The sequence below is a fragment of the Rhopalosiphum padi genome, chromosome 2 (assembly GCF_020882245.1).
Source record: "Rhopalosiphum padi isolate XX-2018 chromosome 2, ASM2088224v1, whole genome shotgun sequence".
In the NCBI taxonomy this organism is placed as follows: Eukaryota; Metazoa; Arthropoda; class Insecta; order Hemiptera; family Aphididae; genus Rhopalosiphum; species Rhopalosiphum padi.
The window spans coordinates 44,239,873-44,264,883 of NC_083598.1; the positions used below are offsets into that span (position 1 = coordinate 44,239,873).

The 25,011-nt window shown below is 28.3% G+C and overlaps 1 protein-coding gene across 3 annotated transcripts in view; it reads left to right on the plus strand.

Annotated features, from left to right (window-relative positions):
• The first annotated feature begins 999 nt into the window (after positions 1-999).
• Positions 1,000-25,011, plus strand: part of LOC132919581 (myb-like protein AA) — a 54,951-nt gene continuing 30,939 nt past the window's right edge. Inside the window, exons 1-2 of one of the 3 annotated variants that reach the window (XM_060981287.1) lie at positions 1,000-1,358; positions 6,382-6,483. In XM_060981287.1, the coding sequence (XP_060837270.1) occupies positions 1,340-1,358; positions 6,382-6,483 (121 nt within the window). In that variant the 5' untranslated portion in view covers positions 1,000-1,339. Of the gene's footprint in view, positions 1,359-6,381; positions 6,484-16,325; positions 16,522-25,011 lie in introns of those variants that run through there. The other 2 variants (XM_060981289.1, XM_060981288.1) reach the window with 2 other exon arrangements.

Genomic DNA, 25,011 nt, shown 5'->3' on the forward strand with positions numbered 1-25,011 from the left:
TTATTATACAAGGGTAGTATACAGACAAATAAATAAGAAAGACTATATTTAATATAGGTATATTATACAGGTATATATTATAATAGGTGTTAAGGCGTTTACCATCATATATATTTATATTATATTAATATATTTTAAAAATTCTGCCTAAGCTATTGGGTAAACCTGTAAACCTGTAAATACGTATCGAAACAAGTAAATATACCTATACCTATATATTCTATATAAATAATAATATAAATATATAATAATATTTACGAAGCAAATTCGTATTATGATTATGGTATACCTATAACAACATAATAAGTGACTTGAGTTTTTGAGATAGGCTACAGGTGAGTAACTCAACTATGGCGGAAATGTTGGTGATGGGTGCATTACACCTTCAAAGAGGCTACATTATATTACATTAGAAGGCTCTCAATTAAAAGATTTCGACACTAAATTACATTAATATATATAGGTGTATACAACTTGACCTGCACTATATATATATAAATATATGCACTTATATGTAAATAATATAGAAGATATATTTTATCGATGTATATGGACGAGTTGTAGTTAGGTATAGGTACTAGCTAGGTATCTATATATTATTATATTGGTATCACGAAACCGTGTTTTCGTATTCAGAGAAAAAATAGGGGCGCGATGTCATCACGTCCGACATAAATCGAATCCGCTCAAACACTAACCGTCGCTCGCGCATTAGTAACGCGTTTTTGTGTGGATTTTTTCGTTCCAAATTCTCACCGTTAAGACGATACCCGCCGCTGCCACCGCCAAGTGTGTCCGCGGTCGGGGTATCGAGCAGCGGGCGCGGTCCAGCGACCGGCGCGATCGATGCGGCCAACGAATGGCAAGTTCGGAACACGCCCTCCCGGGGCGGCGCCCGACACGCCCGTCAGCCGAACGATCGTGGCTCGTCGGTGAGGCTCGGCACGCGTCGCCCGCCGACCCGCCGCCGCTCTACCGCAGTACCGTCATCGCCGTCAGTACGTAGCAGTCGTTTGTGCGCTAATGTCATTTGTTGTGTCGCGTTGTGTCGGTTTCGCGTTCTTTGTCCGTTCGCTACCCAACGTTCATCGCACGGTGGCTCTGGTCGATTGTCGTCGAGTCAAACGTGTGTTCGGCTAAAATGTCGTAGCCATGATCCGAATGGCCGGCGAGTGCGTTTCGAAAAACGCGTACGGAATGACGAAAATAATGAAACACTAAACTCCGAAAAATCCGTCGTCCGGTTTTGGGGTATATATTAATATAATAAGCAAAAATAAAATCGGAACCCGAATTTCGTTCTCACGCGCATCAGTAGTGGCACCAGAGACCCGCGGACATGGCGTTCTTCTTTTGTGGTATTGTTGGAGATTTATTTTACTATATTATTACCTTATTTTTTTTTCGCCGACCCAAAACGTCGTCGTCGTCGTCGTTAATATTATTATTATTATTGTCGTCGCGTACGCTATTGGTTGAACGACGTGTTTCGTACTACGGGCTGAGGTGTATATGATATACTGTATAAAGTGTTATTATTAGGTCATATTATTATTATATACCTATGGTCATTGGTCGTACATACATATTATTATATATACAGTGCGCGTGTGCCAACAACACTACTGGCGTTGATTACGTGAATACTAGTTTTTTAAGTAGTCGAGAAAAGAAAACCGTTGTAGACAAGACTGCTGCAGTCGCGACCGTAGTTTTTCGAAAGTATATAGCCGATCAACAATGCGTAAGCGCGCTATTGAGAGGGGAGAAAAACACGACCCCCCCCCTCACGGGCCACCCCAAAAACGCCCATTTTACGAGGTTCCGTGTATGGATGTGGAGTATTTGTTTTCGTCTCAAATTGTCTGGTTTTTTTTTTTTTTTTTTATCTTTTTTTCTCGGCATTTGTTAACGAAATTCATATATCTATGTACTTGTTCGTTTGAAACTGCAATTAGAGTTGTACGAGGATCGTATCCATCGCGGATTGAAATCCCTCCGACGCCTGTAGTCTCGTGCTCGCGCGTGCCTTCGAAAACAGTTTAGGTACCTACGCGGAAAACCCGCGGTGTAATTTATCTCGTTTGCGGGCGGGCACGTGCACGCACGGGTAATGCATACGAAAATGTGTTATGTAAATGTGTTTAAAAACGTATACCTATAATATTATATACCTGCCTACGAGTGGCTATGTTTTTTTTTTTTATTCCGTCGCGGTTTATACCCGCGTACGCCGTGTGGTATAGACTGCGTTAGTGCGCGTCGTGATGCACTAACTGCGACAACACTATATTATTATGTATGTAATATAAATATATATATACAACTTACTGAATAAATGAATTATTATCATTATGCGTATTATATGCGACGGACGTCCACACAAACGACGCGCGTGCTATTATAATTATTTTTATTACGCTTAAATATTGAACCTATTTATAACTATAATTTCTATCTACCTATAGGTAATGCCACATTCGAGTATTTGTCATTATTTTGGCGTTCTTGTTATCATATCGTTCGGTCGACGATAACGATATTATTAGACATTAAAAATATTGTTGAACTTGGTTCGGTCGTTTTTTTGCTGTCTTGTATTATCTAACATATTAATGTCGTTCGTTTGATAATGTAATTTCTGTGTATAATTTTGCGATTAACATTCGGTAGCTTTTTGTTGATTATTTTCCTTTTTAATAATACAATCTCCGCTGTCCCGGACGACGGGCCAGACAGACTCTGGCCGACACTGTTGAGTGTTGAGCCCGACCACAGAGGAGTTATCGCACGCACACACACGCACATGCTTGACTTGTTCACCCCCCTCCACCGGCTCCACCCGTCGGTCACTTCCTCAACAGCGTCACTCTCCCACAGTTATGCGTTGCTACACAGCCCCATACGGAATAACAATAATAATAATAATAATAATAACTCGTATACGACACACACATCGTGTCTTGTATATATTTATTGTTTTTCGTCGTTTACCGAGTTTCTATTTAAATATTTAGCCAATTTTGAGTTTTTTAATTGTTTTTATTATCGCATTTACGTATATATTTATAAAACATGTTTTATATTTAGAATACTTATTTAGTACCTATTTATTTTATTTCGTGACTACCATCTACATATAATACTTGCAAGTGCGAAATAGTTATACAATATTGTATTTGTATTTTGTACTTTAATATTAATATATAACTATAATATACATTATACATTTTTTCGATCAAATCGAAAATATTTTGTTACGTTGGAAAGTACATAAAGCATATACGATGCTATAGGATAAAATAATTTTATTTCAAAGTACAACATTTTAAATAAATAATGTAATTTAGAATAAATTAAAAATGATCTAAAAGTGATTAGCCATTGCAATGGTTGGTTATTGATAATTTAACTTCTAATATAATATTTAAAACTACATTTGTTCGTTTTTTTTTTTTAAATTCTGTCATAAACATGTGTTTTTGCGTTTGTTGGTTAAGAAAAATCACCAAGTTTAATTAAGGATTATATAAATTAATAAGTCTCAAGATAACATAAATATAAAAATGTAAGAATAATGGTTAAATTGTTAATGTAGTATGTGGTATAAAAAAAAATCCATTAGTAAAATTGTTTTAACATACATAAAAGAAAAGAAATAATACAAACACTTTAACCATTTGATATTTTGAAAGCATTTGTTTTAAATTCACTGTGGATATTTATATTTTAGAATAATATGTTAAATTAAATAATTTTTGGGACAATTGGACGTTGCACTACTACATCTTAATTACAGAAATTTATGTATATACCTATAATTAGTATTATTGATTTTGTAAATACAATTGAATATAATATACTTTTTAATATAAGTACCTACTAAAATACCTACTAAATAATTTATTTTTAATTTTTATGTCACACGAATCAAAGCCTGTGTTTATTAAACATAGCCCTTAAGTTAAACTTAGTAAGTAAATACCTACAAGAATTTTATTTTATTTATAGTTAATAATTGGAAATATTTATTTTTACACTGTATTATCTCTGTTATTACCATTATTTACTATTACTATTACTATATCGTATATTCGTATCACATAATAATGAATCATAAATGTTGTTGATATATATCTTATAATTTCAGAAGACTATTTCATCAAATTTAACCATATTACTGTTAACTGATTTCAAAAAGATTTACTTTTTTACTTTATTATTTATGTACATATTAATGCATTATGCAAAATAATGTTTGTTTATGAAATGGCTATATTTAAATATATGTATTAAATTAATTTTTGTATTAAAGAGTAGATAATATTATATACAGCGTAGTATCTATTAACATAGACTAAAAGTATGAAGTTGACTAAAATCTGTATTTTATACTTTTTATATAATTATAGATGCATTTTTTTTTAACCATATCTAGTTATATAAAAACATTGATTTTTTTTATTGTTTATCAATTTCTGTTTTTTGTATTCATGTTATGTAAATACTATACATAATACATTGTTAGAAGTTTTTAATGATTTTCTGTGTAGTTTATTAATTATTATGCTATACTCGTTATCAATAAAAAATATAAATTAATCCATTCCGATTCGTTTTTAAAAAAAATAAATATATTAATTATTGTCTTTATTTATTGCTAAAAACATTTAAAAAAAAAATAAATTAAAAAAAATTGTTTTACTTTTATTTTCAAAATGGATTCTATTAAAATATTAAATTCTTCATTACAATAATATATTAAATAATATTAATTAATGTACATCAAATTTAATATAATAATAATAATTTAAAAAAAATGAATTAGATACAATATATTATTTAATATAATATTTATAATAGTAAACGATTATATATATTACATAATATAATATTTATAATAGTAAACGATTATTATTATATTAAATAAATTCAAACTATAACACAATAAATACTTAAAAATGATACAATTGTTTTTTTTATATATAATTATTAATTATATTTCAATGATTCATAGAAATTATTATACTCGTTTAGTTATGATGATATTATTCAAAAGAATAATTTAAACATAATGTATACCTAGGCATATAGTTATATTACTATTTATCAGTACTGATAGTTATTACTGATAGTTATTATTAACTCTTGAAAGTTTTAATTAGCATTTATTTAAATATATGCAAATAACAATCAAATGTTGATACTCAAAAGTAATAATATTTATTATCTAAGACCTAAGTAGTTATATTTTTAATAAATTATCAAAAAAATTCGTTTATATAAAATTGTATTTCTTGAAATGACAATTTATCGAAACTCTTGTTTGATTTAAGTAAGAACTATGACTAAACACTTAAAAGTAAGACATTATAATATATTACTAATATTTTATAATCTTTTAAAAAACGTTTAATCGAGTTAAAAATGCAGTTAGTATTAAAAACCGATATTAGACATTTGTCTTATACTAATGCATGATATATTAGTATTGCATATTATTATTTATAATAGATTAGAATGAAATTAAAAATTATTATACTTAAGTGAATTTTTGCTTATTATAGTGTATAATATTAATGTTTATAGAATTATTTAAATGTTTAAGTTCCTCGTAATATAAATTAATAATAAATAATTTTAAAATTTGTAAAGATTCTATGTAACTAAGTATAATACTGAAACTAAAAACCCAAGTAAAAACCTGTTGAAATTTCTAATTTAAATACGATTTTATTTCTTTTAGGTAATTACAAATTATAACTAAAATAATTTCGTTTATAACTTATATAACAGGCTATTTTACTATTTTATTTAATTTTTATTTTAATTATAAGTGAATCTATGATGTCAAAAAAAAAAAAAAAAATCCATCATGGTGTTTCAGTCCAAAATAGATAAAATTTCCAATTAGTAGACATGTGCTGTAATCAATTTAAATTTAAAATATCATTTTATATTATGTAACACATGATGGTGTCTGTAAATTAACGTAAATGTAAAAGCGTTAAAATCTACTGTTGAATAAGGGTAGACCGCCCTGTGATCTTTGAAAAGAAAAATGCACTAAATTCCTTTCTGTAGGAACCCGGCTGGCTTCTGTTATGGTTATAACAACCGTAATTTATATATATATATATATATATATATATAAATTAGTAGTTAGTACCTATATTCAAGAAGGAGATCTAGTCGAACGATTGTACGCATGAAACAATCTTTGTCATAGGTCCATACCGTCTACGCACCAAGTGCGTTATAGAATTATAGGTATATACGTTTTACAATAATATTATTCGACGTAAATAAAAATTCAATAAACAGTTTTCTACTTAATGTAAATTTATTTATTTATTGGTTTTTTTTTTATTTTACTTGTAGCTTCGCCCGGTAATGCAACCGAACAACTTATGACTCAAGATGCATTCAAAATACGGTCCGGACAAGTTGGTACACCTATGGTTCAAAACGGTGACCCTAACCGTGAGTAAATATAACATACTTAAATACTTTTGTCATATGTTTTTTAATAATTAATATTATATTAAATATAATTATTTTAACTGATCACTACTCGGATATCATCAAGTACACTGCATTATATATAATATTGATTTATCGGTAATGTTTGCTTTTATTTAATGTGTAATAAACAAAAACAAAACAAACGATTAAACGAAATTGAACAATAATATTATAATGTTTTAATCGTGTCTTGATTATCCAGTGGTATGTGATGATATGATGTGGACGTAACTACAACGAGTGTGTATTTAGCTAGGGTATGGTCCATATTTATGATTTACCTATAATATACGTCATGAGTCACATACATGCGAGGGCGCAAAACGGCAAAACATATAGCGGCATATTAATACTTCCCGCTAACTCGTTCATCCCCTATACACAATTCGATCATTTATACACAGTACATATTTGGTGTGCGTACACATATTATTTGGCAGGGTGTCGCTCGTAGTACTTTTCAACGTTGGCTATACGCAAGGGCTATCGAACGAAAAAAACACTGCATACTGCGTATACGATGCTATATTATGTATAATATATAAGGTCGCTACAGAGATATTTGATTTATCTCTCGTCTCCTATAACTATATAATATATAACATAATATAGTACTTCTGGCACTATACACATACAGAATGACGTGCGTTAATATATATTTTTATTTATTATTATTATTATGCAACTCTTATATTCCTCTGGTCGGGACAGGTGAAGTGGCCATTAGTTTTGCGTTGAGGCGAACCACCGCCACCATACCGTGTATATAATAATCCCTCAGCGTGTCCGTCATGAAACCCCAACTTCTTCCCCAACGTCGTGTCGTTTTCCCCGTGGTGGTTGTGAGCGCACTGCTGCAAAAGCATTAATTTTTAATCATGCGTAATTAGCGTGATTAAACAGATGTACGTCCAGAACTGTTTTGCACTAACAATATGCTCTGAAAATTATAGACTAAAGTATATGCATTTAACGATTTGTCTGCCTATATAGTTTATACGAAATTATTTTAGAGACGTGATTTCAAATTATTCAGTTATCATAATAGTATTTTACATTCACTCTGGAATTTGAATTAATTGATGAATCATAATCACTATTGAGATAATTGAAGAATTCTAGGATTAAACTAAATATACTTTTTAATTTTTAAAAAGGTTCGCTTATGTGTTATAAATGTTATATAATATAACAATATAACATTGGTTATGAATGATCAATTATTAAATATTATAGTTATAAGCTTTATTAGATATATACTTAACTAGTACGGCACTATGGCGTATACCTAATAAAATTATGTTCGTTTGCAAGACACCACCGACTGCAATGAATTTACTTCAAAAAAATATATTACCGTTCCCAGGATTGTATTGTTCTTAATTTAAATTTGTTTTTCTATACGATATATTATATACTCTTTAGGTACAAATAAATTATTCAATATAGCCAATATACTTAGTGATTCATTGTTACGCGACTAAACGTCACTACAATATTATATTTTATAGTAATTTGTGTTTCACATAAAATAATAGGACGCCTGTCCCATTATATTTTCCGTACATACAAGTATATACATTATATTATCTATATGTATTAGCCATTTTTATAATATAGGCGATTGGAATATCTACATTTAATAAAAAGTTTTTATTTCGTTAATTTATAAATATATTTTTTATTTTCAAATATAATATTTATAATTGCTGTTAAGCATTTGGATTCGATGCAAATATATATATATATATACAGTGAGAGAGAGAGTGAGAGAGAAGGAGATAATAATGTAAGTTACATTTTGCAATCTACTATATTTCAACCCTCCTACAAAAAGGTTCCTAAGGGCAATAGCTACATAAAAACGAAAAAACCTATATAGAGGGGAATATTGTGTCCCATCTGGTTAAACTCTTGGTTCCGCCTATATAGCCTATGTGTATACATTATTATATACGTTATATTATAGTCAATGAGCTAAATAAATTGTATTTTCAATCATATTTAAAAAATAATCAAAACATAATTTATAATTATTTATCTTAGATTTATTTTCTCCAAGTATTAATTATCATTTTCGACTAAATAAAAAAAAATAATGCAGGTACTATGAATTATTTTATTATATTAATTATTATATTGAATATTAATTTATGGATTTTATTTTACTTACAATTAAGTATTCAGTATATAATAATACTTGTTATAATTTTCTTAATAATTGTACTCGCAGTGTGTAGCTTGGAATCTATTGTATTATCCGTGTTTGATATTCAGTTAGTCTGGTGGTAACATTGCCGTGTATACAACGCACTGTTAACATTCCTTTTCCGCCTATAATCTAATTCAAATATGTAAAGGTCGCCGTTTGTAGAAACTGGCAAACAATCGAATCGTTGTTATCGGGTAAACAAGTGACCTAAAGGGAAAAAAAAACCCTCGTCAACCATATTATCTGAGATATTATCTAACGTACTCAGCCTAATACAAACAGGTTTTGGTATCCATAAAATAAAAAAAATACGTTTTAGAGGGATAAGTCACTTATTTTCTTAAATTTTATTCTTTATTGGTTATAAGTTTATTTCCCGTTTAACACGAATACAAATTAAATTACAATTGAAATAATAATTCTGAAACTTAAATAAAATTTAATAAAATTGTATAATTCAAGTATAAATTTATTTTAAATTATCATATTTTTTTGAAGATTAAATTGTTTCTTCGTTGAAGTTTAATACTGTTTATTTATTAATTAATTTTAATTAAACTATAATAGGTTGTAAAAAATATTAGGATATCATGCTTATAGTACGCGAGGCGAAAAGTGAGCCGCGATCGTCGCGCGCCAAGCGGCTGTTTTTCGTCAGGGTTACTCCGCCTATTCCTACTGTTTTCCCGCCTATAAAGTAATTTCAAACGACGTAATGTAGATGTTTTTAATAAATTATAATAAAAAAAAACATAATAAAATACAAATAACACAAGTAATACATATAATACATTTTTTTTAATTAATCATATCGTCTTCATCATCGTCTTCGTCAGTAGAACTGTCGTCGGGATTAATTGTCATTATAATAGGCTCCAAAATTTCATCTCTTAATCCTTCTTTTACCAAATCGTCTTCTTGAATTTTATCGCAGTGATCGCCACATTTTGCCCAATCTTCTGTTGTGACTGCATCTAAAGCACTATTTACTAACACTTCTATATCTGCCATTTTGAAGGTGTTATTTTTTTCCGCGACTTTACCCTTAACTTGCGCCCAGATTAATTCGATTGGGTTATATTGGCAGTGGTAAGGAGGAAGTCTTACCACTTCATGGCCCATTTGTAGTGCAATTTCGTCCAATTTATATTTTTTTTCTTTTGGCATCGTCAATTTGACTTTTTCCCCGTAGTTCGCTTAATGTCTCTACTGGAGAAAAGTCTACAGATTTGTCTTGTAACCATTTTTGTACATCTGCCTTTCGAGTATTTGCCTTAGGATATTCTTCTGTTAAGGTAGAATGGTATGTGGCATTGTCCATTACAATTATACAAGGTTCTTCTAAATTGCCCAACATATCTATAAACCATTTTTGAAAAACGGTGGCGTTCATTTGAGAATGATAGTCAGCCTGCGATCCCGACTTGCAACGAAAAACCAGTTTTGAATTTTTGACAAAACCAAATGAAGGTGACCCAGCATGACACACAATAAGCCGACCGCCCTTACCAATAGGTACTTTTAATCCTTCGGTGTTGTCGGAGTTTTGCCATATGTGTCCTCGCGTATGATTTTGGTTTACCCATGTTTCGTCTAAGTAAACAATTGGCCTTGTATCGTTATTACGTCTAAACTCGTTCATTTTTCTCAAAAACTTAACCCGAGAACAAACAATATCATTTCTTTCCATTAGAAATTTACGCCCATCATTACATTTTTTGTATTTGAAATTCAAACTACGCAAAATATGTCGCACGGACCATTGTGAACCCGAATAATTAATTTTTTCATGCAACGCTCCCAATATTTTTGCACTAGTTGGATACTGACCATTATCATAAAAACTATGAACTGTTCTTCTGACAACTTCATTGTCAAAATCGTCCAAGTTGGTCATAGGTTTGGCACGTTTATAAGTTTTCCTTGGAGACTTAAATGAAGAAGGTTCGGCAGCTAGTTGATTTTCACCCACAGATAATTTTTTCCCTTCAGCACAAACTCGTTTAACACAAGCAAGACTTACGCCACACGCTTCAGCAGTCATTTCACGAGTTTGACGAAAAAAATTACTAATTTCTGGCTTACCTTTGTCACCAGCCAATGTTTTGAAATAATTATAAACATGAAAAATAACTTTCTTCGTTTGAGAATGTGTGTCTTGATATGCCATTTTAAAACTATTTTTGTATACGAGTAATTATTAAAGAAATAATTAAAATATTACAAACATTCAAACTTTAAAAGCGCGCACTTTAAAAACCAACCACGTAAGAACGCGGGAAATATGATTACAAACGTAGATAATAAGCGAATAAAAACACGTGTAAACTCGTATCTCGAATGTCGAATGACTAACCAAACGTTAACAAAATATTGTGGTATGCAACAGCAGCTACTGGCGCCTACTGCTAAAGGAAAATAAATTGGTCTCCAAAATACAATGAATTATACAATAAATTACCACCTGCCGTTTTTAAAATGCGCGGCAGCTGTTTCCATTGCACACAAACGTAGAACCCCTGAAACCAGAAAAAATGACCGCTTGGCGCGCGACGATCGCGGCTCACTTTTCGCCTCGCGTACTATAGTTAAAATGGTTATATAATATAATAGGTATATTTTCAGTAAATAAAAAATTGCTTCTACTTAGTAATTCTGGTTCCTGTTCCATTATGACCATTATGTGCATTTTATGGTCTTCTTTGGTAGTATAGTACCTATACCTATAGATACCATGTGTCAGAATTAATGTTCGTAGTCTTCTGTCTTTAAGAACAATGAGGGAAACCTACATTTTTTACTTTTATTTTCTGATAAAATAACTAAAATTAAACAATAGGTATACTTATACATTTGTATATAATATACAAATATATAATATATTATGAAGCCTTGTAGTAATAAAAGTAATATGTAATAATATAATAGTTGTGATGGATGCTGAGAAGAGTAGCTTAGCCTATAATTTAGCCAGTTATTATGCAGCTATACACTGCGCCCACCCCCGCCGATCTCATGCTGCGCCTTGTAGTAATTTACGACATATATATATATTTTTTCATCCCGAGTACTTACTATACTTGCCAGTGGTGGGAGTTTGGGTCTGCTGTCGTCCGCGTCATTGTGTGTGTGTGTGCGTGTATGTGCATGTGCGTGTGTGTATTTGTATATATTATGCAGCATGTTGTGTATTTTTGTGAGAGTACTATACGTTGTATAGACTATAGGACTCAGATGTAATCCAATTAGATCTCTTATCATTTTCAACAACAAAGTTTTTTCCATGACCAGTGATATTTAACGACATTTTTGTAAGTTTTCGTGTAAATGATTCTTTTAAAATAAAAATATAATTAGTTATTAAAACTCCACATCAATTTATTGCAGTTTATAGTATATTAATTATTATTATTTCGTGATGTTCTAACTTATAAAAATATACTAATTAAACTAACTAAACACAAAATCATTTATTTAATAGTTCTAATTAGGATGTACGATTTTTGTTTTTGAAACATGACACTGAATATTATAATTACCTATTATACATTAAAGTTTAATTTATTATATATATTTCAGCTACATATATTATGTACTTATTGTATAAGTGAAATAAAATAATAACTAATAGGCATTATTTAATGTTTAGTCAAAAGATTTTTAAGTGTTCAATGTTTTCCATTGGGACTATTTTTAAAATATTAAAATTAATATTCACCAATTAATTTAATAAACATTACAAGTATAATAATTGAAATATGTAAATGATTTTTGTTATGAAAATCATAATATTCTTTTTAAAATATAATTTATTGTTCATCGATTTTTAGGTAGGTACTAGGTATATAAAAATATATTATTATAGGCTTACAAATATGTATATAGCTATAACCATTATCCTCGTTTAATCTAAAATATATGTAAATACATTCATGCTCAATTCTCTAATCTCCGTGTAAAATACAAATCTGCAGAGTCCGAAATATGTCATAAAGAGTATATTGCCGGTACAGAATCTCCATTAAAAAATAACCTCAGCTTCTTTTGGAAATTCATTCATAAATCATAACCTTAAGTCTGATACTACTATTCCTAACTCTGGCCACTTAGATGAATATTCGTGTTCTGGTTCACAAGACATTTCTAACTTGTTTTCTGAGTTCTGTTTTACTCCGTTTTCACCTTTAACAGTAACGCTAATTTTCATCACATTTTATCAATAAGTTACAAGGTTACGTAAAGCAAATATTGTCCGACTTTATGCTTACCTCCCCGGCGAAAACTGTCTTTTCTTCATTAGCGGGACCCCTGCTTGAGTACGGTTCAGTCTTGTGTAATTCTCACATATCTTCCGGTTCTACAATCATCGATCGAGTCCAAAAGCGATTTTTATCACATGCTGTCCATGTTTTGAATATTTCCCAATTGATGAATTACTATACTCTTCAATTCTCTGTGAGCTTGGTCTTTCAACGCTAGTCGATAGAAGAGTTGACTTCAACTTGAAGTTCCTCTGTAATATCATCGATAGTTCCGCCAACGCACCTTCGCTCCCTCCCTTCATTATTTTCGAGTTCTTTCGTGTTTGACCCATTCTACCACTCTTTTTGCCTTTCCTTTGCTCATCATTAATTAGTTATTATAGTTAGAATAATACAGTTCGCCACATGATGTGCCTTAATAACATTTATCCATCATGATTACCTTAATCGTATCAGTTTTCGTTGCACTTCTACTGACTTGTCGCTTGCCTGCATTATTTTAGTTACATTTTATTGCACTTTAGACCTAGCCCGTATTTAATAAATTGAAATTGTGCTGTTAATTATATTATTAAACGATAAATGTTTTAATTTATTAAGCTTAATTAATTAAATTAAATTAATAATTATTCAAATACTAATAAAACAGAAATAACATGTCAAAAGTTCTGCCACCATGATTTGCTCGTCGAAGATGTATAGAAACATGTTACATATAAAATTAATTCATTTATACTCTAAAGACTGAAAGTACTAATTTTATAAAACTTTATTCAACACTTAATGAAAATTTAAGTTTGTTGTATATATTATATATACACTACAGAAGTATAAAAAAACAGCTATTATAATGCCCTTGTGTTTCGCTGATTAATTTCATAACGTGTTTTTGACAAGTTCAATCTGGCGGTTGAACAAATGCTTTTTTAGCCCTAAATAATAATATTTAATAAACCGTTTTTCATTCCAGTGTTTATATTTGAACCCGTATCAAAAGACAAACTCTGAACTCGTAATTCTGTTAACTTATTTCCCACGGTCTGTATATATACACTATATACAGTAGATACAACTGCGGGTCTGACAATTATCATAAGACCACTTATTAAATTGATATATTATACTAGAAAAAAAATTTTATATTGGAAAATGTTAAATTAGTTTATATTATGTAATATATACATAGTATACACGTATCTACGTAATGTGAACATTACACAAATGTGTTAAATTAAAAAAATAATGAATTGGATTTAAAAATAGTAAAATTAATTTGATTAAAATCCATTTTTTCTGGTATGTACGAATTTATTATTGTGTAAAATAGTACCTCTCCTTTTTTTTTTTTACTCGTTTATAGTTTTAATGTTTATTTATATGATTGTGTACAGTAATATTATATTTATAAAACTTTATTTTATATAAATATTGCTTACTATATAAAAACACCTTTTTAAATATCGATGACCAATTATAAATATTAAAAAACATTCTGTTACGTGTAGGTTTATAGATTATTAATAAAGAAGAAAATTCTTTGTTTTTTTCAATTAACAAAATACTTTCGAATTTATCATAGTAGTATTTGGTATTTTTTAAGTTTTAAACAATTATTTTCGATATTGGCTCCTGAAACGATTTCAGCTGAGCAAACATCGAAGCATTGTTGAAATACAAGAAGGATGTGGTTATAATATAGGGGGTGGTTTGATGGAGATATCCCTTCTTTTATAGTTTTACAACAAGGGTCCGGCGGTTGATGAATGGCCTCAGATGCACTTCAAAAGCTGCTGTGCGCCCTTTATAACATTTATTTTCTCAAAATGTAATTAAAGCCTAAAGGTGTTGTGATATTTAAAAATAAATACGTAAATAATAATGTATAACAAATAACGGTATAAAATATTATTAACATGGAAATTGTTACCTACACATTTGTGAATTATTTATAGTTTATGAAATAAAACTTGGGTATAGAATAGAAAGCCACAAAAAACTTGAAATATAGCTTAGTTGCAGGGGCGTCATTTCAATTTTTTTTTGGTACGCAAAAATATTGAGCAGGGCACTATTTATTTATTTTTCCACATATTTGACATTATTGTGATGTGGCCGAGCGGGCCATGTGGATGTGCCTTGCGGGCCAAAATTTACAATTTAGAAGGAGGTACACAAATTTATACCCTGCGTACCGCAAATGACGCCCCTGCTTAGTTGTAATTTTTATATTTAATTTATCATAACTATTGAAATTGTTTTATACATAAAAGTTAAGTACAATAATTTAATTATTTTTTTCAGAATTTCATAGTTTACTGGAATAAAGATATATATGTTTTAATAATATTTAATCACTTATAAAATTCTATCTAATCAATAATCTTATAACAATAATAAAAAAAAAAACATTATTTTAAAATGCATACAATTAATTTATTTTTTTAAACAACCTATAATCTGTTTTAAATTCATATACATTTTTATTTAGAAAAGTTATTGTTAATAAAATCTACGCTTTTCTTACAATATTTTTTTTTATTATATATGAACAAATATAATTGGTGGTCAATTATAATTAAATAATTGAAATTATCATAAACAATTGTGTGCAAATTATACAATAATTTGAATCTAAATTATGTAATTAATATTATAAAAAAAAATACATAAAACAAAGTTGAATACAAAATGAATGGTACCAAAGTTGACTTAAACATTACAGCTCATAATATGAAAGCATGCACAATGTTGTATAGTATATAATACAATAATAGTTTTATAAAATACTGTTGTGATAGCTTTCATTTATTATTTATAACCGTCAGGCGAAGCATGTGTCCCAATATCGGTCATATCAGTTGTAAATTGTATAAGGCATTAGGCATATAATAGCATTTTAATTAAATAAATGTATATATTATAATAATTAAGACGTAATACTCCGTGGGTTCGACTAAAAACTAAAAAAAGGCTATAGTTAATTAAGGAGAGGCTTAAAAATGTCATCTGTGGATAAATAGTGAACGAAACATATTATTTAAATCACGTGGGTAAAATTAGTCGAGACGTGTTTTAACGACTAGTGTGCACTATATAATAAATAAATATATTAATATGATATGGCTGTATATGGTTGTAGTAATAATCGTAATAATAAATGCGAGCGTGTATCGTGTCCGTGTTATTATGCCGGCGTAAACGAACGATTTACTGTGGCGACGACGGTCTGAGAACCCCTGTGCGCTAGGGTTGTCCGCTCGAAGCGATCCAAGGGGCCCCGGCTGTTCGTCGGTGAACAGTTGGCTCGTGTGTGTTTTTAAAAGTTGAAGAGTGTCAGTGTGCGCTCGGCAACGGATGTACGGCGTAGTGTTTCTCAGAGTTGCGCGGTCACTAGTTTCTAAATCGTAGATTATTATTATTATAAAGAGTTTCATCGTAATATTTTGCCTCAATGTAGTGCTTCGTGCTTTACTCTACCGACCAGATTTATACATTGATGACATTTTCAAACGCATTTAGTAGGTATTTACATATATAATAAGCGCATATATTTTGTTCAACAGGTTTATTTAATTATTTAAACTTTAATTTTTAATTTTTATTTTATTAACAATTACTATATTACGTTGTTAATTTTCAAAAATTATTTTCGTATATTGTAATTATTTCAATAAGTACCTTATTACTATATTCAGTTTTTGTATAACTTGCCATCGCAAGTACTGCGCATCATCGGTCACTGTGTGTGCGCGCGCGCGCGTGTATGTAAATATAATAATAATATCCGAGGGCGTTTCACACTACATAACACAGCCTATTCCGTCGCTAAAACCTAATGGATATTTCGATCTTGAATGCTGTCGTCATTATCAACACTTTTCAGTAAAAATTAAACATTTTTCTATTCGTGATAAAAAAAAAAATGTTTCTCTAAGTAATATATTGAATGGTCGTTTATATAATTTATAATTTATAATTTATAAAGTAGGTACTGAATATTGCACAAACGTTACTATTATTGTTGTTATTATTGTACAAGGATTTTATACGTTAAATTTTTAAACAAAATTCTATTTACAGTGTCTTTTCAATTTCAGCAATTCTTTATTGTGTTTTAGGTAGAAATGATTTTATTTTATAGTATTTCTATTTGATTGCTTTTGTTCAGATTTCTATTCGTTTTATGTCCAATCGTTGCATTAAACAAGTATATATTATTTTGTTTTTATTTTAGCCTTTACTTGGTAATTTTGTTCAAAGGAACTATAATGTTTACATTTAAATTGTAAATAAAAATAATAAATACAAAACTTTACAGAATTAAATTTTCATATAATATGTTGTTTTTAAACAGACAATTTGTCTCTTAATTTAGAAAAAAGTAAAATCGGATTTTGACTTTTCTGCAATATTAATGTACCTATAAAAGATTTTTGCCTGTAACTATTAAAACTAATTTTAATGACATGGTAAATGGCTTACGATAGTAAAAAAGTTTAAATAATAAATTGCCTCAGTAAATCGTTAATAAATGATAACAATAAAACATTTTAACGGATACAGAAAATACTTTGGGTTGATATTTCTTTTGTTATCTGCTCGTACATAATACACATACCACGAATAAACATAATATATATTATAATATACATTATACCGTTAAAAATAATTAAAAAAGAAAAAAAAAACAATTTTGATACGCGTATTATACATTTATACATGATTTTATTTCTATAATGTATTATTTTTTTCTTAATGTTCTTTGCGAAGTAATTATATATGCACATGGATATTTATATTAAAGTTATCAATTTAAAAATAAAATTATTAACAGCAGATAATAAACATCACCTAACTGTATTAAATATTTTAGGTCAATAAAATCAATTAAAATATTAACTATTACATTATGGTTTTTACCCATAAACATAATATATAATATAGAGCAGTGGTCAGTGAATAATTAATTAAATTGTTTACTATGAAAAAAAAATACTGCCTAAAAGTTTAAAATAATGAAATGTATAAAAAAAAAAATTCGTCGTTTTAAAATTTAAAACGGGTCGTATACAATAGCAGCTCGGGCTATATATTATATATTATATACATAGAAAGAGTATATTATAGACTCTATAATATAGAGTATAGACAAATTATTATAGATTTAAATATTTTAATATACAATTTTTTTTGATAATATTTTCATATGTATTTGGTTATCAGTCTTTACGTTTGTTATTTATAAAATATAAAATTAATAAATTTAATATTTTTTTTTGTGACATTACAAATTAAACAGTTGAGTATATTGAGATCTATTATGTATATAATTAGTTACAAAGAAAAAATTCCTATTTTCTATTGATAATAAATTATTTAACATTTAAGAGATCAAAGTACATTATGATATTAAATTTGACATGTTCGACAAATAATATTTCACACTTTGTTACTCACTTTTATAAGTGTGATTATCGATTAATAAATGCGTCAAAATACCAGCTGGTTGCTTGTTATTTGTTATCATAGCTTTGAAATGTTATCATAAATAAACAATTATATACTTTCATAATCTATCTCAGTATAATAATTATGTATTTAAATTTCCTAAATCTATTTAATTATTAAAATTGAAATTTTACGGTTTTAATTTTGAAAAAGCTTTTATAATTGTGGTATCATAAAGTTATTTTGTGTATTAAATACTTAACTCCATTAATATTTTAATAAGAAAAAACTGTTGATAACAAAAACTACTAATATTAAATATAATTACAATTATCCATTTTAAAAAGTAATACAAACACGCTAACGTATTCCGACGCACATTACACCTATAGCTATCTTGTTTAATACGTTGATAAAAATTAATTATAATTAACTTTTAAGAATGCTGCAGTAATATGATTTCGCTTAAACAGATAAGCATTTATATAGGTACATATTTTATAAATAATAATAAATAAACTTCTGTTGGCATTAAAGATTAATTTTACGAATTAAATTAAATATGTCATAACTCAAGAGTGATATAATAATAATATAATATGAAAATTAATTATTATGCATGATGTTTTACTTACGTACAATGTACATACCAATAAGTAAATTTTAAAATAATTTTGAGCAGAATTTTAATTTAAAATAATTTTCTAATGACGCAAATAGTTTATAGTAAGATCTACTATAGTAGTTAAAACGTCAATAAAGGGGGGAACTAGTACCAGTTACAAGCTTTATTAAGGGCCAAAGAATTAATACACCGAGACCGGCTCACTACACCGTGGTTAGGCGGTTAGGCCACATATAATAAGAAGAGGAGAGCACGAAAGAGTTAGAGTAGCACTGATATGGAAACCACAAGAAAAAAAAACTTAGAAAAAGATGAATTAATTATGGTAGAAATAGATTTAAAAACCCTAGGAGATGAAAACTGCTGGAGAGAGACAGTTCAAGATAGAGATATAGGTGACGAAGTGTGTATAGTAACAAGTAGTAGTAGCGACGAAAACTCTAAAAGAGTTGACATGCCAGGAGTAGAAGAAGTCTTTTTATTGGTTTTAAAATAGTAAACAATATCATTGTTGTTGGGGATTATTGGATTATAATATTATTTTAATTTATAATTATAGTAATGATGATGTTTTTATAAATGTTTCAATAGTTTATCTATTATACTGGAAATTCTTATTGACGTTTCATACTTTGTTAAATTATGAAAACTTCTTTATATATACTCTGTCCAGCGATAGAACGCGCCGCAATCGACCAAAATCAGTTTTTCTGCGCATCCCCAATGATACCCAGCCATAAGCGAACCAGTTTTTATAGAATGGTGACGCGGGTGGTTGCGTAGAATCGGCACGTTTTCTCGCTGGACAGACTATAGATGTACAACTAAAACTAAATTATAGTATTATAATATTGCATTTACTATATAAGGTTAATTTTTGTAAAAGATGGTAGTGATAAGTGGCCGTTAGGGAATGTAGTTATAGGCTATATATATATCTGAAGCTGTGTGTTCGAGTGGTGATTTATTTATTTGTTATAGCATTCGAAATTCTTACTGAAAAAAGAGTAGAAATATAAAAAGTTCTACTACACATTTCACGCAATATGTGCATAGGTATTTTTTTTTGCGTCTCCCGTCTTCATACAAAATTGATTTTGTTCTTCGATTAAAATAATTTTAACGGGAGTCTTTCTACAATCGAATCTCTCCGAAATATCGTGTACTTTTTAAGATATTTTATGTTAAGTCTGCAGAATGTTTATAAAACCGTATAATATTATATAGGCATATAACCGGAAGTAAAAAAATGAAATGATACACGCTATTATTTTGTTCTTTGAAGGGAAAATGCGGCTCAGTGATAAGTCAAAGACGTGCTACAATATTCTATTTAGACCACCCACAATATAGTCGAAACATAAATATAAAAGCCATGTTTTATATTGCTGAAAATTGATTGCCTGAATCTCGCCTATAATAAATATTTTTTCTTCGAAATACATATTTAGCTTAATATTGAATTTCCTTAAATTTATATTTATAATACATTACTTTATATTACTTATTTTAGACAATGTTGATTTATGTATTTCTATAAAATTATAATAAAATTATAAATCATATTATTAGTTATGCGATGAAAATAGATATAGTATTTGAAGTTTCCAAATTATGATATGAAATTTTTTTTAATTAATATACTATAGGAACTTATATATTTTTACCTCGATTTTTACTTAACTTTATAAATTATCTATGTATTTGCGTTTGGAATGGAATGAATGGATACATTTTATATGATTATACTATAAACTGTTATTCCAAAATAGTTTATAAATTATTTTTAAAATACAATGTATCCATATCATTTATATTATTTTTACGTACAACGTACGAGTAGTTATATTTGATAAGATAACATATGTTTTTATGATATTATGTAGAACTTATCTAAAAATGTACAATGTAGTAGCTAATAGTTATGATAAAAAGTAGCATAATATATATTATGTACCTTTATTTCCAAATTCAGTTTCCAAAGTCATTTATACTTAATTAAAACGGATAAATATATATAAACCAGTATATATGTGTATATAATACGAAAGTACGTAACACATTGTATATTTTTTACAATGATACGTTAACGCATATACTATTAGTTTTGTATATTAATGTTTAAAAGGTTTAAAGATTTATTTGGAATTATTCAATGTTTTTTTAAATATAAAGCACAATATTTCGTTTATTGAAATATTTGTTATTTATTTATTTTTGGAACGAGGTTGACATTATTGCCTATTGGAATCCACAAAACACAATAAACAAAATCATATTCTTTAAATTGTGTTTTCGATTTTTATTATTTTTTTTCCGCGATAAAAAGCTGTTTTGGGCAGTTCAGTATTCGTTCTGTATCTGTAGTGGTATGAATGGATAGAGTTATAATAATTTAAAACTCGAACATAATAATATAATGTAATAAAGGATTGGCCGGAAAGTGGAATTTTCTACTATTGTTTTTATTTAGTAACGCAACTCGTTTTTTTCAAATTTATATGTTTAGAGAATACAATAATTAAGAATGATATTGTAATGTTATCTCGTCAGGCGGTGCGTTACTCGTCATGTCGTCCGGTCCGTCGGGGTCGCATTACGGAATGCGGTTTTGTTCGTTTTTGTGCAAAACTTACGGCCGCCTCACGATGTCCTGTCGACGACAACGATTATTATAATTATAATAATAATAATTAATAGTACAACAACAACTGTAAAAGTAAAACGATATTTTGGACGTCGTTTCAATATTCTGCCGAGCAGTCCGATAGAGAGATTGACGGGCCGAATTAATATTCGATTAACTCCTCGTGCGCTACACGCTCGTCGCAGGACTAAATACAATTTCATGTACGTGTATAGTGTATACATCACGACGAGCAGGCAGCGCCGTTAAAACAGACACCGCCGCCGCCGTCATCGTCGTCGTCGCTATCTGGTGTGTGTGTGTGTGTGTGTGTGTGTATGTATATGTAATATATATATATATATATATATATATATATTTACAATATACATACGCCTGCTGTTAAGCAGATTATACACCGGCGCGGCGGCAGTCAGTGGTACCAATAGCACGGGCCCGAACGCTCTTTCTTATTTCTTCGCCTTCTTCTAATATTATTCTAATTATTATTTATTATTCGTTTTGTTAAATTAAATAGGTATATGGTATATTCAATATTGATGTACCTATAACCTACGACCTCTGTTTATATTTTTACTTTTTTAAGTATGTTATTGTCGTGCATTATAACACATCACTCTACGCGGAAATTGGTCTGAAACGGTTTTCGTTTCGTTTCGAACATTATTTATTTATTTATTTTTTAGTTTTTTCTATTCATAATGGGGTACGCATTTGGATCGGACTCATGTTCGTGCGCGTTGGAGTCTTGGAGGGCTATATTAAGTTGGAAAATAATAGGCTGGAACGTACAATTTGGAAAATATTTTTTTCTGAATTGTATTTACGTGAAGCTGTATTGATTTGGAAGTATATTTTGTCCATAAAATATTTATACTAAAATTTATTCCGTTTGAGAACTATTTGTACGGAACCGTATACACTGTATACTATACAACTGCTACAACCCAATAATATACATTTTCAACAAAATATTTTCTGTGAAAATACGTTTTTGAGCAAATACGATTCTGAAAAAAAATATTGATCAGTTTACTACTGTTCAATCAACATATTTTGCAACAGAATATTTTTCATAAAATAACGTTGCCGAGCGCATTAATTTCCGACATAATATATTTCAAACGGATTACGATTTCAAAGTAATATGATTCAATAGAAAATAAAAATAAAATTCTAACAGTATGTGTTTCTAACTAGATATTTTCCAATTAAAATACTGTTCCGATCGAATAATTTTCCAAATTTTTAGGTGCACCCCACTGCTTTGGATTCGTTCGACGAATAATATTATTATAAATTTTGGTCGAGTGGGATAGCTATAAAATGTATATGAGCGGTATGCAGTGTTTAATTACGGCTTTTTGGATAATACGAGAATCGACTACTGTGTTGTAGTTCGGTATTTGGTAATTGTTTATAATATTTTCTCTGAATAGTATTTAATGGCATTATAATTTGTAGGCATATGCCTAAAATTTGAGTGAATGCATGGATGTTATCACTTTTGTACAGTTGTTTTATACCTAGTATAAACTATAAGGGTAAAATAACTTGGAAGTATAGTATTCAATTTATGAACTAAATTATAATAATTATCTATATTAAATTAATAAAAAAAAACTAATGTTGTATACTTTAACATAGTTTTACTACATATATATTTAAAAACTATGATTTATAAAATATAGATTAAATATCTAAAATGTATAATGATTGATGCATAATTTTTAATATTTTATAAATTATTATATACTTGTCGGTTTAATTATAATCTTAGTGTTGAACAATATATTTTTTTGATTTACGTTATAAATGCGTTTTAAAAATAGTAGGTGTTATTTATTTATTTTGCTGCGAGGTTTAATTTGCGAAAATGTGAAATCCAAATAAATAATACGATAATATACATATAAGCTATTAAAAAAAAGTTAAAAAGTCCATTGTCCATAATTTTATCCGATGGAAAAATGAGTTGGTTACCTTTGGTCTCACAGCAAATGTGATTACATATTATAAAAATTGGATTGTCTATTGTATTCTAAAATTGTATCTATCTTTTTAGATTCTGAGAGGAACGATGAATGTATTAATTTTACAATAATGGTATGTGTTTTTTTCATTTAGAGAATTAATTTTTGTATTATCATATTTTGTCTTATAGAACAGTAAAAATGCTTCAATATTTAAATTTCAGGAAATCTGAAATATTTTTCAAATATTGATGCACCAGATTTTGTAAAAATAGATTTTATTGTAGTTTAAAAATTAATTGTTTTAGACAATTTAATTTTCATAACATTTTTAGATTAACATTTTCTTAATATAATATAACTATCAAAATAGTTTATGTGTTTTAGCTATTTAATAAACATTTGAAAAATTTTTTTTTTAGTATTTTTGGATTCGAATTTTTAAATTCAAAAAGCATAATAATTCAATAAATAGTTAAATATGTTATTATGTTGTTTTCTTTAAAAAAAAAATTAAATTTTAAAATATGTTGTAACAATTTTTTAATAATCCTTTAAAATTAAAATTTGTATACAATTTGTAAACATTGCGAAAATTTGTAAATTATGTTGTAGTTTAAATTTATTTGCAAAATTTCTCTTTAGGTATACCTATTTTTTCCTGGAATTTTTTAAAAACTAAGTTATTGTAGAGCCAATTAGATTTTTTATGTACTTTTATATAGTTCAAATGTTGACGATATTGAATATATTTTAGTAATGATTTTAATAATTTTTAATAATCTTCAACGATTTTAATTATTTTTACAATGAAAAATAAAACTAGTTTAATGGCAATGTGATATTGTATGTGTATTCTACTATTACTTAAATTATCCAGCAATGAAATTTTTTAAATATTTATACTTTATAGTTATATTTATATATTTATTCTATTCACATAGTTCTAAAGTACGTCATATTGACTTCAAACATTAATAACGATAATATTATATGATATGATATTATATTATTATAATCAATAATAGAAAAATAAATTGTTAACTATAGTTATAGTTAATATAAAAAATAAAATGTAGGTACATTATAAAATAAAGATTTATTGAAAAATAATATTCTGTTGTCATCATCTCAATTCAGAACTGTTTTTTATATGTAATTGTTCTTTAGGAAATTAGTTAAAATTTATCATATCCATTACGGCGACTTTCTTAAAATATACCACACCATTTTAACCACAATAAACACGTGATCAATAATGTTTAACTCCTTTATAAAGTTTAAGTTAGTATTAAATTAATTATGTATATTTTTTTGTA